This window comes from Plecotus auritus (assembly GCF_963455305.1).
Source record: "Plecotus auritus genome assembly, chromosome: 7".
Taxonomy (NCBI): Eukaryota; Metazoa; Chordata; class Mammalia; order Chiroptera; family Vespertilionidae; genus Plecotus; species Plecotus auritus.
The window spans coordinates 19,576,578-19,591,459 of record NC_137774.1 but is presented as its reverse complement, the minus strand read 5'-3'; the positions used below and the strand labels follow the sequence as shown (position 1 = coordinate 19,591,459).

Sequence of the window (14,882 nt, the reverse complement as noted above, 5' to 3'; positions counted from 1 at the left end):
CTAAGACAACAGTAGATGAAACATTTTCCTTTACAGAATTACTAGAGGCCCGGTGCACAAGATTCATGCACTTGGAGGGTCCCTCAGCCCGGCCTGTGCCCTCTCTCAGTCCGGGAGCCCTCAGAGGATGTCCAACTGATGGCTTAGGCCCACTCCCCTTAGCGCTGCCACGACAGCGGAAGAGGTTCCCGCCACCGCTGCTACACTTGCCAACTATGAGCCTGGATCAGGGTTTCTGATTGAGCGGCACTCCCCCTGTGGGAGCGCACTGACTACCAGGGGGCAGCTCCTGCATTGAGTGTATGCCCCCTGGTGATCAGTGCACGTCAGAGCAATCTGTTGTTCCGCCGTTCGATCGATTTGCATATTAGCCTTTTATTATATAGGGTAGGATTCTAGACAACAAAAGAAGAAGACAGAATCAGAATATCACCACTTTGCCATCTCTAAAGAACTGACTGATCTAGGCATTGATCAATGACTGCTAGCATCCCTTCAAAAGAAACAACCAGACATTACTGACTCCTGATGGGAGAATACAACAACCTAAACAATCTGGCTACAAAAATTGAACTTAAAAGCTGATCAAGCCTCTGGATTCAATTTCCAATCTAGAGGAACAGGTTAAATAAACTACATCCTGGGGATGTAATAAAATCCAAACAGTAAAAAACCCAATAATAATTCAATTCTGAAAGAGAGAATGAACCTATAGGATAAGAGAGCTAACAACCAATTTCAATAAATTAATATGACACCCAAATTAAAAAACACAAATATTTATTACACCAATATTGAAATTTATACATTCTTAGCTGATGATATATACTTGGTTAAAAAGTCTTTTACTTTGGATATATGCATCATTTCCTTCATAGTGGTGTCTCTACTTCTCAGCTGTATTAATCCATTCTCCAAAGTAGCATCAGTAATCAAAACTGTGAAGAGGATACTCATTTCATCATATCTAAGAAAAAAGGTAGTGAAACAAAATACATACACACAAACATAAATTGTAAATGCACATTAGCAGCTTTAATTACTTTAGAACTCATGCCACTTTCAGGGTCATGAAATTCAAAGCAGGGCTGGAGGGCTACACTGAAACCACTTTTTTCAAGTTTCTCACTTTTTGTAATAGAAAAGTCATAAAAAGAAAATAAAATCTGAAATAATCAAAATACCATTTGGGGTGATATTATGGGTAAACCTCAGAATAACCTCCACTTTTTGGTACTTTAATGCAGTCCAAGAAAATTATTTTAGATGAAAGTCTCTTACAATGCTACCATAATAAAAGTCCAGTGCACAATATAGCATACCAAAATCATGCTTGATATGTAACTTTGTAGGCTAACAGCTTTTTAGCCAGTTACACTATCTCATTGTTTCTTTGCTTTGTTGGACTCTTATCAACATTATCTTATTTATCTATTTACTTGTTTATTGTCTATTTATCCCACTACAATATAAGCTGCATAAGGACAGGAAACTTCTCTGCCTTTTTTACTGCTATATCAAAGTACAGAAAACACACTGGGTGCTTAATAAATATTTGGATAAAAATACCCTAGAACAATAAAGCCTTTACTGTATCAAGAACAACTATAACTTGATAACATCCACATGACTCAAAGGATATAATTCTAGAACAGAGAGGACTGGAAAGTTTAAATACCATCCCTTCATTTTGGTTTATCTTACCCATAGCAACCTACTTTTCTTTTTACATCATCTGAAAGGTGTATTTTAACCAGTTATTAGAGAACTAAGGAGCAAAACACAAAGTTTGACGACTTTTCACCCAAAAGCTATGTATTCAACACAAAAAGCTACATAAAATAACAAAATAAACCCAGAGGAAAGAATGAATTCCTTTATTAAAAAACAGAAGTTTTAAAACTAGAGACAGGAAGGTCAATTAGGAGATTACTTCAATAATCCAGGCAAGAGATATTGGTGACCTTCACTTGGTTAGTAGCAGTGAAGATGGAGAGATGTGGATTTGAAATGTATTTAAGAAGCAGGGGACAACATTTAGTGACAAAATGAATGTGGAGAATAAGGAAGAGGGAGGAGCTAAGGATGACACCCGGGTTTTAATCTTGAGCGACCAGGTAAACAGAGGTGCCAGTCACTGAGGAGACTAGTTTTCTGTGCCCTGGGATGGAATTATTTTCCACTCAGCCTCAAAATAAACTGCAACACCAGTAAGGAAAAGGCACTCGATTCAATAAATGCACCCAATGTACATAATTCCATTCCTGATAAGTCGATGAACTCAGGTATACATACTTCATGACATTAAGTCTTGAAGATGCACATAGTATGTACTCAGGTATGCCTGAGGAAGTGTGCTTCCTGCTGTAGCAGTTAACTACGGGCATGTGGTTCTGCAAATGGAAAAATTAGGAATACTTTTCAAGTTACATTATATAAAGATGTATTTGAAAGGGAGATCTGTTACTCATAAAATAAAAAAGGAACATCTAAAAAAAAAAACTCTGAAAAAACCTGTTTTATCGAAAGGAAGATAATTCTTACTTTGAATAAAGTTGTTCCAAGGAGGATTGTGCAGTTTCCAAATAACCAGGCCACACAGAAATTCCACTTTCTAGTAATTCATTAAACAGCCCTTGACAAACCTGGAAAAAAAAATTCAAACATGAAAGAAATAAAAGTAGCTAGAGTGATTACTCTATTTTTTTTGAAACCACAAGTCACCTTTTTCAATCTTAAAAATGGGCATAAATTCCCTTAATTATGTGATAATATTGCTTATAATTTATAAATTGTACACTTAAAAATTGTATACTTTCTCTGAAAATAAAGAAATTAAGCTCTGCAAAGCTGAATATTAAATGCAAGTCTTCTGAGAGAAAATTTTATACCAAATATAAGAATTTTTATCATTATCATTCAAAACACAAATAAAACCAAAATAGGTTTTATCAGAGAAAAACGTAAGTCCAAAGGGCTATCTATGTCCACTCTAAACTCATCTGAGTTGAGAAACAGCCTGAAGGTTTTACTATCATGTCAGGAAGAGAAGCAAGAGCCAGGAAAGGAAACTACGGAGAAGCCACCAGAGAAGTACGAGGACAACTTCGAGAGCAGTATTCTTGGAGCAAACTATAGACAATGCCTCGAAAAGAAAAGACGATTGATTAGTTACAGTGGAATGCTGAAGACAAAAGCCTGACTAGAAATACAGACGTAATAATGAGTCAATGACATAGTATATTTACTGTTTTCTTAACAAGCAGTGGTGAAGCAAAATGAAGCAAAATTTTAAACGCCCCTTGCCCTGGCCAGTGGTTTTTAGTGGCTGGAGCGTCAGCCAACCACCCAAAGGTCTCCTGTTCAATTTCTGGTCAAAGGCATATACCTGGGTTGCCGGTTCGGGAGGCAACCAGTCAATGTGTCTCTCTCACATCAATGTTTCTCTCTTTCTTCCTCTCTCTCCCTCCCTCCTTCCTTTCCTCCCTCCCTGAAAAAAACAATGGGGAAAAAAAATCCTTTGGTGAGGATTAACAAAAAAAACACACACAAAAAAAGTGGTTTGTTTTGTAAACACCCTTAACAATCTAGAGCTAAAACATTAGAGTAGGATTTCTCCCATTCGGCTCTGCTAACATAATATGTTTAGAAGCATCCCTGGCCTCCATTAGATCGATTCCCGTAGCACCCCTTCCCCACGGTGACAACCAAAAGTGTCCTACTTGAAGAAAAATAATTTTTTAAAAAGTAGATGAATCAAAATTCTAAACGGCAAACTCCTCATTTACTTGAAATAATGGTTATAATTAAAATCATGACATCAGAACTTATTTAACCCACCTGTCTTAGTTCCACTGTTGGGCCTTTTCCCATATCCAAAGCAACCTTAATAGGAGCTAGACAAGGGTGAAGCTTAAGTACCTAAAGCAAATGAAAGGGGTGGGAGAACAATACATCTTACGTAAGTAAAATACAACCACTAACAAACATGGGCTTCTTAAACAGTAACATTTTCTGTGTGAAAATGGAAGCTAGCTGGGGCCGTACAAAATCCTGTAACGATGTCTTCAGTTGTATATATCCAGCTGCTCATGGATTTCTCCAGATGTTCTGCAGAAATGAGTTCACCTGATAACTCTCCCATTTTCTGACAACCCTATTCTTTGTCAGTCAAAATGCCTCCTGGCATCATTGTTTTCCCACTCAGCTGGGGCCATATGGACTTACCTCTTAGAAAGAGTGGAGGTGGGAAGAAATGATCAGATTCAGGATATATTTTGAAGGCAAAGTCAAATAGGTTTTGCTGATGGTTTGATGTGGGGTATAAGAGAAAGGATCCACCTTGTTTATATGCTACAGACACCCTATAACTCCCCATCCCCCAGAGCAGTTCTATAATCTGGCTTTCTCTATGGCCATAGGTTAACTGAGCACTGCATAATCAATCACTTTACACAGATTGGTGCTACAAACTCAGTTTCCAAATCCAGTTGAACACTCAACTTGTTAAAACTCTGATTTGGGACAGCTGCCTTTCACATTCAAGGGGAATATGACTATTCTAAACTCTTGCCACTTAAATCCTTACTCCTCCACATTTTAAGCTAATACTTGCCTCCTATTTCCCTAAGAAAATACAGTGTATCAGTAAAACTTCCTGCAAAGGCTAACCAGTCCTGGTAGCCTATTTATATCTATACCATCATTTCTTTCCTCCCTGTTTCAACTAACTCCTTTTCAAATCCCTCCACCTATACTCTTAATTCTGTCTTGATTCTTCCTGTTTCTTCCAAAATTTTACTTCTTTAAAAAAAATTCATCTTTATTGTTGAAAGTATTACAGATGTCCCTTTTCCCCCCATTGACTCCCCCAAAGCTTAGTCTTTAGTAATTCCTTTCCTTTCCTACATAGTAATTTCTTACCTTTCCTATAGCATTAATTCCTTCTGCCTCTTGATTTTCAGTCCAACCCCTCCTCCCCCACCAAAAAATTGTTTGTCCTAAAATAAGCCTTTCCCTTAACCCATCCCATATCTAATCCCTATGATCCAGTGATCAGCCACTCGGAGTCAGACCAGAAGCAGAGGTCAATACCACAGTTTTGACCTCGTCTGTCTTATTTACTCTCATTTAACCCTCAGCTTCTGAGGCAAATGGAAGCTATCAATGGAAAGGCTTAGAGGCTAAAAATCAGAGCTGTCTAGCTCCCTAAGATGAAACAGAAATGCCTTAGGAATGTCTTGTTCTACTCTGTGAGCACCTGCTTATTATTCCTGCAGCCAGATTCTAAAACAAACTGAAAAATACTCAAATTACTTGCACTAAAATAATTTTTCAGACTTTATGTTAGAAACTAAGCACACTAACATTTAAAAAAGGAGGGAAACATATTTTTTTGTTTCCCAAGTCTATCTCTGAAATATCAAAAGCACCTTTCTATGAAGATTTTTCTTTCTTGTAAAGGAGTTCTCTGTTAGCTGGAAAGAATCGTAGAGGTAAGCCAGCATGCCTCGGTCGAGATCTCCATTTATAGATAAAACAGAAGGAACAACATTTTTTCGTCCATCTCGGCCCTTCACAGAAAAGTAGAACAAAAACAAAGTGTCATTTAGCAGAGCTATCTTTTAAAATTACATATTTCAGACTTATAAACTCAGACATAAACTGACCAATAAATCTAGAAGAAATGACAAAATTAATTATTAAAAAATCACCATTTGGCCCTGACTGGTTTGGCTCAGTGGATGGAGCGTCGGCCTGCGGACTGAAGGGTCCCAGGTTCGATTCCGGTCAAGGGCATGTACCTTGTTTGCGGACACATCCCCAGTGGGAGGTGTGCAGGAGGCAGCTGATCGATGTTTCTCTCCCATCAATGTTTCTGACTCTCTATCCCTCTCCCTTCCTCTCTGTAAAAAATCAGTAAACTATATTAAAAAAATACATAAATAAAAATCACCATTTGGCAACCCCTTGTGGTAATAATTGATTTGGGCAAGAATCATCAATGGAAGCTGCAACTGGTAGGTCAAAATTCTGTGAAAAGCAAATAGTCTTTAAGTATCTGCCCACAAAAGACTTATTAATTACTCATCAGTTAATAAATACAACTTTACATTGGAGAAACTCAGAATGCATAGCAACATCTAGCAACATGTTAACCAAGTGATAAAAGTTAATATCCCAATAACCAATTTATGCCACAAGCCTCCTGTGATATAATGAGTGGATGGTACCCTTTCTGTGGCTGAGGAAATATGAAAGAAACTCAAACTAAGGAACATCCCACAAAGGAACTGGCCTGTACTCTTCAAAAACATCAAGATTATGAAAGACAAGGAAAGACACAAGGAATTGTTCATTTGAAGGAGACTATAAGGATACACGACAACTGTATGAAGTATGTGACTAGATAAGGTCCAGAACCTATAAAGGGCATACTGGAATAATCGGTTACATTTGAAGGGTTCTCTGATTGGATGGTAATCCTGGATTACTCTTACTTTCCTCATTTTGATGGTTGCATTGTGGTTATGTAGGTGAGTGTCCTTCCACTCGAGAAATACATACTGAAGTATTAAGAGATCATGTGCACATGTCTGCAGCTTACTAGTATTTTCATTCAAATGGTCCAAAAATGATCACAGAGAATCTGGGTAAAGGATACATTAGGAGTTCAAGGTAATGCATACATGTAATTGAGACACATTTCCAGGATACATGTGTAGAAGTTCCTGATCTCCTAGATTCCACAGGGTTTCTATCGGCTCCTTTCCCCAGGGAAAATTGTAGTAAAGTTTGTTTCCTTTTCGTCCCTCTTCATCCTGACAGTCACTGCTGCTGAAGTTAGATGGACTCACAGCAAACTGAAAAAGAAAGTTTGTCTTATTAACTTATTAAAATAAGTGTTGAAAAGTAAGTTGCCTAAGGCTATTATGCAGCAGCTAAATAAAAATGGTCAAGCCCAAATCAAAACTACAGAGGAAAACTGTTGATGATCATATATATATATATATATATATATATATATATATATATATATATATCCTAATTAATAAGAGGGGAAGGCAACCAAGAACTAAGATGAAGAAGTAAGTATCACATAAAATACTTATCCTTTTGTAAAGAGCTTGATTGTTTGTGATTATTCCACTTAATTTAGGTTGGTGTTTGGGGATTTTAAGAGTTGGAGAAATGGGGAGACAGAAATGCTTACTTCAACTCTTTCATCTTCAGCATATACTAAAACTTGATTACAAATTATAGAACCATTTTGACTAATATGGAGAGTTCGTGGAGATAGGGAACAAAAGTTAAAGCCTTAAGAGTGGACAAGGGTCAAATTCATACCAGCCAGGAATGCCAGGTGAGGAATGTGAACTTTACCTTGAATGTAAAAGCTTATCAACAAAGGCTTCTGAGCAAGAGAGAAATATTAACAAATGTCTTTACCAAAGTAACTTTGTTAGATGGAACAATGAAAATCATTAGAGTTTTTATTCGTATTTGTTGATTTAATATAGCTGTATCTTATAAATATAACATAGCTCCATCAAAAATTTTCATTTATTAAAGAGAAATATTACCTCCAACACGTTAAGACAACATACTTATTAACTACTGAAATAAGGGTGATTACTGTCGTACCTTTCTCCACCACAGGAGTCGATGACGTAACCAGAAATCAAGCCACTGGCTGGCAGTTCTTGCTGAAGTAAACCATACCAGTGAAGCTTCCGTTGTCTCACCAATTCTTTGAATATCAGAAATATCAAATAGTTACTTATTTGAAAATTATATAATCTATCTCAAAGTAAAAATGACTGGTTCTTGACTATTTAAACACAAGCCATTTTTCTGTACCTTTTAACGCCATTAGGTGTCTGCTTAGTATCAGAAGCAGGATGAAAACACACTCCAATCTGAGCGAGGCCATAAGGCAGCCTCTTGTTTACCAGATCCAGGCAATTAACATAGTGTTCCAAGGCACCTGTCAAAAGGTAAATCCATCATCATATAAATCTATTCTACAAACCCAAATCATTCTGGTCAATTCACAGGCAAATTAATGATATATTAATGCTAACACAACAGTACAAGTAGCATGAAGCTATTTATTAAGGCAGATCTCAATTACCACTTAATTTTAGGTAGCTTTCCCCCAACTTTTCAGTTTGAAGATTTTCAAATCTACAAGGAAGTTGAAATAGTACAAGAAACAAATATCTGTAAACCTTTTACCAACATTCACCAATTATCAACATTTGCCACACTTTTTTTGTTCACCCAAAAAAATTTCAGCATTCATCTCCTAATTTTCTGTTACCATAAAATTAATTTTATTCCATAAAATTAATCATAATACTATAATTTCATCTAACATATGGTCATTATCCTTATTTTGTTCAATTATCACCCAACATGTCATTTATTGCTGTTCTCTTTCTCCCTAAGGTTCCAACACCATTTTGACCAGGTCTCTTTAATCTTTTTGAATCTAGAACATTTCCTCTGACTCCTCCCTCTCTAACTTTGCTTTTAATGACATTGACTTTTGAGTCCAAGGCAATCATAGATTATCTCACATTAGAGATTTGTCTGATTGCTTCCTTATGATTTAATTTGGGTTAATTATTTTTAGCAGAAATAATACTACGTAGTCTATGTGAATGTCTTAGTGCATCTTAACAGGAGGAACAAAATAACCAATTATCCTATTATTGAAACAAATTTGATTACCTGATTAAGGTAATCCATTTCCTAACAATACCCTGCTCCCCCATAATCTTCCACTTATATTTTAGAATCCACTGATGATCCTTGCTTGAATCAATTATACCTTTGGGGACTATAAAATCATAGCATGGTGATTTTTCTAATCAATCTTTCCTTCTACTTTTATTGCAGTTTCTGTACTAGTAAAAACATAAATTTTTCTCCACTTTCCCTCCAACAGCAGCCTCAATTATTTACTTCTTTCATTAACACTATGGTTTAAATTTATTTTATTTAACATGTTATGATCCATTACCATCAATATTTAATGTTCAATTCGTCTCAAATTTAGCCAGTGGGAGAGAGTCTCCTTCAAGCCAACATCTGTGTCCTTTTGACAAGTATTCAAGTAATTCATTGCTTTCTAGCACATAAAATGTCCCAAACTCACCTTGTACCTTCCCTGCCCTGGACCTACCTGGAATCAGCCATTTCTCTAAGCACTGGTTTATTTCAGAAACCAAATGTTGGGTGCTAGGTGTACTCACTGCTATTGTCATTGCTTCCAGGTCCTTTCAATGAAGAAAGTTAGGAATTTTTTTTTTAATCCTGAGTTCATACTGATATTGCCAATTCAAATTTAGCATTACAAAATTTATTCTTTTTTGTATTTTTTCTTTTATATTTGCATATTTTCTATTACTGAGAAAATCTTGGTTTCTAATAACATTAATCTATTTGCTTTATCCTATAATATATATGAAATAGCCTCAGAGTTATAATTCCAACATTCCTAGTTAGAGTAAACCTAAGTTCAAAATTTCTTTGTAGTTGTCTATGCTAGTTATATAAAAGGTTATATCTATCCCACTAAATGACAAGAATGTGTTCAAAAGTTACTTGAGATTCCCACTAGCTTGGTGATAGCTGGTCCAGAAACTTAAAAAAAAAAAAATCGGTTTAAAGACACGGGAGAACGCCCTAGCTGGTTTGGCTCAGTGGCTAGAGTGTTGGCCTGTGGATTGAAGGGTACCGGGTTCGATTCCAGTCAAGGGCACAATATATTTTTTTTAAAAAGACACAGGAGAACTATCAAGGCAGTAAGGACTTGAGGGTCCAAATTTTGGAGAAAAGGAAAGAGCATAGAGAATCCAACATTCAGTGCTACTTTTCCAATTCTCAGGTAGCAGAGCTGAGCAGAGCTTCCTGACATTTTATGTGATTGGAAAGTACAAAAATTATAGTTCCTGCCCTAGCCAATTTGGCTCAGTGGATAGAGCGTTGGCCTGTGAACTGAAGGGTCTCGCGTTCGATTCTGGTCAAGGGCACATGCCCAGGTTGTGGGCTTGATCCCAGTAGGGGGTGTGCAGGAGGCAGCCAATCAGTGATTCTCCCTCATCATTGATGTTTCTATCTCTCTTTCCTTTCATCCTTCCTCTCTGAAATCAATACACACACACACACACACACACACACACACACACACACACACATATATATCCTATATAATAAAAGGGTAATATGCAAATTGATCAAACGGTGGAAATACCAGTCGCTATGATACACACTGACCACTAGGAGGCAGACGCGCAATGCAGGAGGTGCCCCCTGGTGGTCAGTGCGCTCCCACAGGGGGAACTCCGCTCAGCCAGAACCAGGCTCACAGCTGGTGAGCGCAGCTGCGGTGGTGGGAGCCTCTCCCATCTCTACAGCAGAGCTAAGGACCCCTAAGCCGAGGAGCAGGCCTAAGCCGGCAAGTGGACATCCCCCAAGGGGTCCTGGACTGCGAGAGAGTGCAGGCCAGGCTGAGAACCCCTGCCCTAGTGCATGAATGTCCTGCACTAGGGCCTCTAGTATATATACAAAATTACAGTTCCTGGTTCATCAAGGAGGGGCCCTGGTAAATAGCCCCACCTTCCACTAGGGACACTACATATACTCTAGGGCAGTGGTTCTCAACCCTTCTAATGCCGCGACCCTTTAATATAGTTCCTCATGTTGCGGTGACCCCCAACCATAAAATTATTTTCGTTGCTACTTCATAACTGTAATTTTGCTACTGTTAATGAATCGTAATGTAAATATCTGTGTTTTCTGATGGTCTTAGGCTCTACAGCAGCAGTTTTCAACCTGTGAGTTGCAACCCAAAGGGTGGGGAACCGCTAGCAGGGTCGCCTAAGACCATCAGAAAACACAGGTATTTACATTACGATTCATTAACAGTAGCAAAATTACAGTTATGAAGTAGCAACGAAAATAATTTTATGGTTGGGGGTCACCGCAACATGAGGAACTGTATTAAAGGGCCACGGCATTAAAAAGGTTAAGAACCACTGCTCTAGGGGTAGAGATGACTGAAAAGACAGAAGTTCAGCCTCCAAATAAACTTAATCCTGGATTGTTAAGAAGTTATGCTCCCACTCTAGCTGCCTGGGAAAAGCAAAAGTAAATCCTTCCAAAAGGAAGAAAACACCACTCAAAGCCTCAATTTATCTCTACAATTTTTCACAACTTACCTAGAACAGTGGTCGGCAAACTCATTAGTCAACAGAGTGGCAAACCGCAGCTCGCGAGCCGTGGTTTGCCAACCACTGACCTAGAATATCAGGAAAGTCCAAATGACCAAAATCCCAGAGAAAAACAGATAGTGAGTTACTGGACATGGACTTTAAAATGGGATTGTGTTTAACTAAAATATGTGTAATTATCACAAAAGGCAGAAGAGAATGACTAAAAATATTTGAAGACATAATTGCCAAGAATTTAAAAATACTAATCATAAAGAAAGGGCCCTGACCGGTTTGGCTCAGTGGATGGAGCGTCGGCCTGCAGACTGAAGGGTCCCAGGTTCGATTCCGGTCAAGGGCATGTACCTTGGTTGCGTGCACATCCCCGGTAGGGTGTGCAGGAGGCAGCTGATCAATGTTTCTCTCTTATCGATGTTTCTAGCTCTCTATCCCTCTCCCTTCCTCTCTGTAAAAAAAATCAATAAAATATATTTAAAAAAAAAAAAAAAAAAAAAAAAAAGAAAGTAAGGAAGGGTGTCCAGCCGGTGTGACTCAGTGGTTGAGCATCGACCTATGAACCAGAAGGTAAAGGTTCAATTCCTGGTCAGGGCATATGCACAGGGCAATTTCAGGGTTGCGGGCTGGATCCCCAGTGGGGGACGTGCAGGAGGCAGCCGATCAATGATTCTCTCTCATCACTGATGTTTCTGTCTCTCTCTCCCCCTATCAATATATTAAAACAAAACAAAAAAAAGGAAAAAAAGGTTATTGGAAATAGAAAGCAATGGCAAACCAGGTGACTCCAAGCTAAAAACACTAGATTACCAAAGGATTTGGCAAATAGATGGATTAAGTTTCCTACAGGCAACAAAAAGTCTGGCACAACATAGATGTTTTGCTGGGTGGGCATCTAAGAGAGCTAAGTTTCATTTTCTGATAAGGAAGAAAAGATTGATTTGTTTTGGGACATGGTAATGAGCAGTGGTTTAACTCCCCCAAAGTAAAACCATCAAGGAATAAAATAATGTAAATAAAAATTATCACACTTATTCGTTTCCATTTGATTTACTCCCTTAAGGAAATCTTTAACAATTTATAATTTGGGTACTGATTTTCAGAGGACCATGGACATTGGTTATTTTAATTACTTTATAGTACCACTTAATGAAAAATGGCAAGGATAGCATTTTGCAAAGATGAGATGCTGTGGCTGCAAGTTGGTCCTATAAAGAACCTGAGTTGTTTTTTGTTTTTGTTTTTTTTAAATATATTTTATTGATTTTTTACAGAGAGGAAGGAAGAGTGATAGATAGTCAGAAACATCAATGAGAGAGAAACATCGACCAGCTGCCTCCTGCACACCTCCCACTGGGGATGTGCCCGCAACCAAGTTACAAGCCCTTGACCGGAATCGAACCCGGGACCCTTCAGTCCGCAGGCTGACGCTCTATCCACTGAGCCAAACCGGTTTTGGCAGTTGTTTTGTTTTCAGCATCGCTGCAATCACGTTCTATTTGACTTTAAAGGCAAATGGTCCCCTATAAGTTTGTTTATCCACTCAAAAATCACTTATAAAGCTATTTTGCCTACATGACTCTCGAAACAAGATTGTAGATCCGAAAAACCAGGGAAGGGCATTTTCTTTTTGCTCTAGAAAAATGTTGATTTTGTGTAAAACTGAAGGGTGACTGTGGAAGTATTTGCAAGCATTTTAGTAACGATGAACAAATGATTGAAATACAGGCTTTAATTTAGGTCCTAATTCTAGGGCTGCTCAATTAACTCTAAAATTATATGGGTTGCTCTGTGAAATGGAGAGCATTACCAGGATGATCCTTCGGTCAGATTCTTTAAGTAACAGCAAGGATTACATGGACCAGTTTTCTCCAGCGCAGAAGCACTGTCAACACACCCAACTACTAGAACCACGTAACTTCCTTTCCACGTGAGTGAAAGGCCAGTTGCAATTCGCGGAATCGCGCGAGATTGCCTTTCCACCCCAACACCTATTTTGAATCATGAAATCATGAAGCATACCGTGAAGAAGGTTCTCCCGTAGTTTCCCAGAAGTTTTTAATAAGTTCTCAAGAAATGCTACTAGCTGTTCCTTACTCAGTTCTTTGTCTTGCAGGATTTCGCGTAGAGTTTCTGCGGCAACTAACCTGAAGGCATTGTCCCCGGGCAGCGAAGGGCCCGATTCATGGTGGAGGGCGTCTACCGGAAAGACCTGTTCCCTGAACACCACCACGGAGGACCACCATTCTGCCACCAGGTTCTTCCGCAACTCTAAGCCCAAGGGGCCAAAGCCGGCGTGGCACCCGCTCAGGAGAGAATCTCGGCTAACCCGCCCCTGGGTGCCACTGAGGAAATGCCTTCTCTGACAGATCTCTACCAGCGTTTCGCTCCCCTCTCCAGTCTCTGGGGCTTCTCTTGGTTCGCTCCCCCCGGGCAGTTCCGCGTGCGATCTTGGGGGCCCTCCAAGGAGGCTACTCCCTTCCGTCAACGGCTCTGGCTGGCCCCCATCTACTCGACCCCCAAAACCAGATAACAGGCATCTGCAGACTTTCTGGCAGGCCCTGACAGCTGCCCCAGAGCGCATCGCCCTGGGGAGTTAAAGTACACAGTCTATTAGCTGGCAACCCCTACAAACAGCCGCAACCCTAAGAACCCGGAAACCAACTTCGCAGCCGCGTCGGAAGTGAGCTTGCGTGCAGCTGGCCCGCCCACGGAAGCGCGTCAGGGTCCCGACTGCGGCCACCCAGGGCCTACTTCGCTCGCCCAGGCAGAAACAGGCCCGCCTCACCTGTCAAGCCTGGTCCCCCAGCCAATGTTTTCATCTGTCCTCATCAGCACAGATAAAGGGCATTCCCATCTACTTTTCACTATCGTGCGGTAGCCGCTGCTGCATCAGCTTCACTTTCCTTCTCCATTCTCTTTTCTATCAGACGTGAAAATACTTAAATGTTCACCTTCTCAGTCTTAAGTGCTAACGAAAATAAACTGGTTCCCTTTTTAGTCCTTTGTAGTGGTTTAGAAACCCCTATCTTCCAAATGTACCACCAGCGTGCCTACCTCTCTCGAGTTCTCTCCTGGATGTGAATGGGGTTGTAACCGGGAAAGGGTGTCACTTTACTGTCTCAAGGGGCAGTGCGGGGCCAGTACCATCTGTACCACTTGGGAACCTTAACCTGAGGGACTCTACAATGTTTTAAATAAGCCCTGCATGTGAATGTATTCGTACAACTGAGAACCAGGAGTAAGTTGCTCTACCAGAGGTTCCTTCTAGGGTTTCATCAAAACATGCAATAAAACTTGACAACCCAGGATTGCCTAGCAGGCCTGTTAATTTAAAAATCTCCATTTTAAAAGTAAAAACCCGTAAGAAAATTGCCCAGGAAGTTTTAAAGATGAAAATGGTTCATCCCCAAACCCATGATTCCTGTCTTCCAGGTTCCCTTCAAGTTTGGTTAGGAAAACCTTGGAAAAAACTACTAGATTCGACTAGGCTACCTGGAAGGGGCAGTTTTCAGGAGGGTAAATAGCTTAGCAACTAACAGTAACATAGAACAGCTAAAATTTTTCATCACAATAGTGTTGTAGGACCACCTCAGAAAATCATTCCATACAGCAAGTGTTTAAGTTTATAAAAAGAGAAACTAGAAA

At 39.4% G+C, this 14,882-nt stretch overlaps 1 protein-coding gene across 2 annotated transcripts; it reads right to left on the bottom strand.

Annotated features, from left to right (window-relative positions):
* Positions 1–763: 763 nt before the first annotated feature.
* On the bottom strand, positions 764–13,907 carry POLG2 (DNA polymerase gamma 2, accessory subunit). 2 transcript variants are annotated; one of them, XM_080677182.1, is made up of 8 exons: positions 13,257–13,902; positions 7,861–7,987; positions 7,645–7,750; positions 6,690–6,863; positions 5,433–5,573; positions 3,841–3,921; positions 2,545–2,645; positions 764–967 (listed from the first exon to the last, which is right to left on the bottom strand). In XM_080677182.1, exons 1-8 carry the CDS (start codon positions 13,816–13,818, stop codon positions 802–804), a joined length of 1,458 nt encoding a protein of 485 aa, XP_080533308.1. In that variant the 5' UTR covers positions 13,819–13,902; the 3' UTR covers positions 764–801. The 2 variants fall into 2 exon arrangements, with proteins under 2 accessions (XP_080533308.1, XP_080533309.1); XM_080677183.1 differs by lacking the exon at positions 3,841–3,921 and having other exon boundaries at positions 13,257–13,907.
* Between the last annotated feature and the right edge of the window lie 975 nt (positions 13,908–14,882).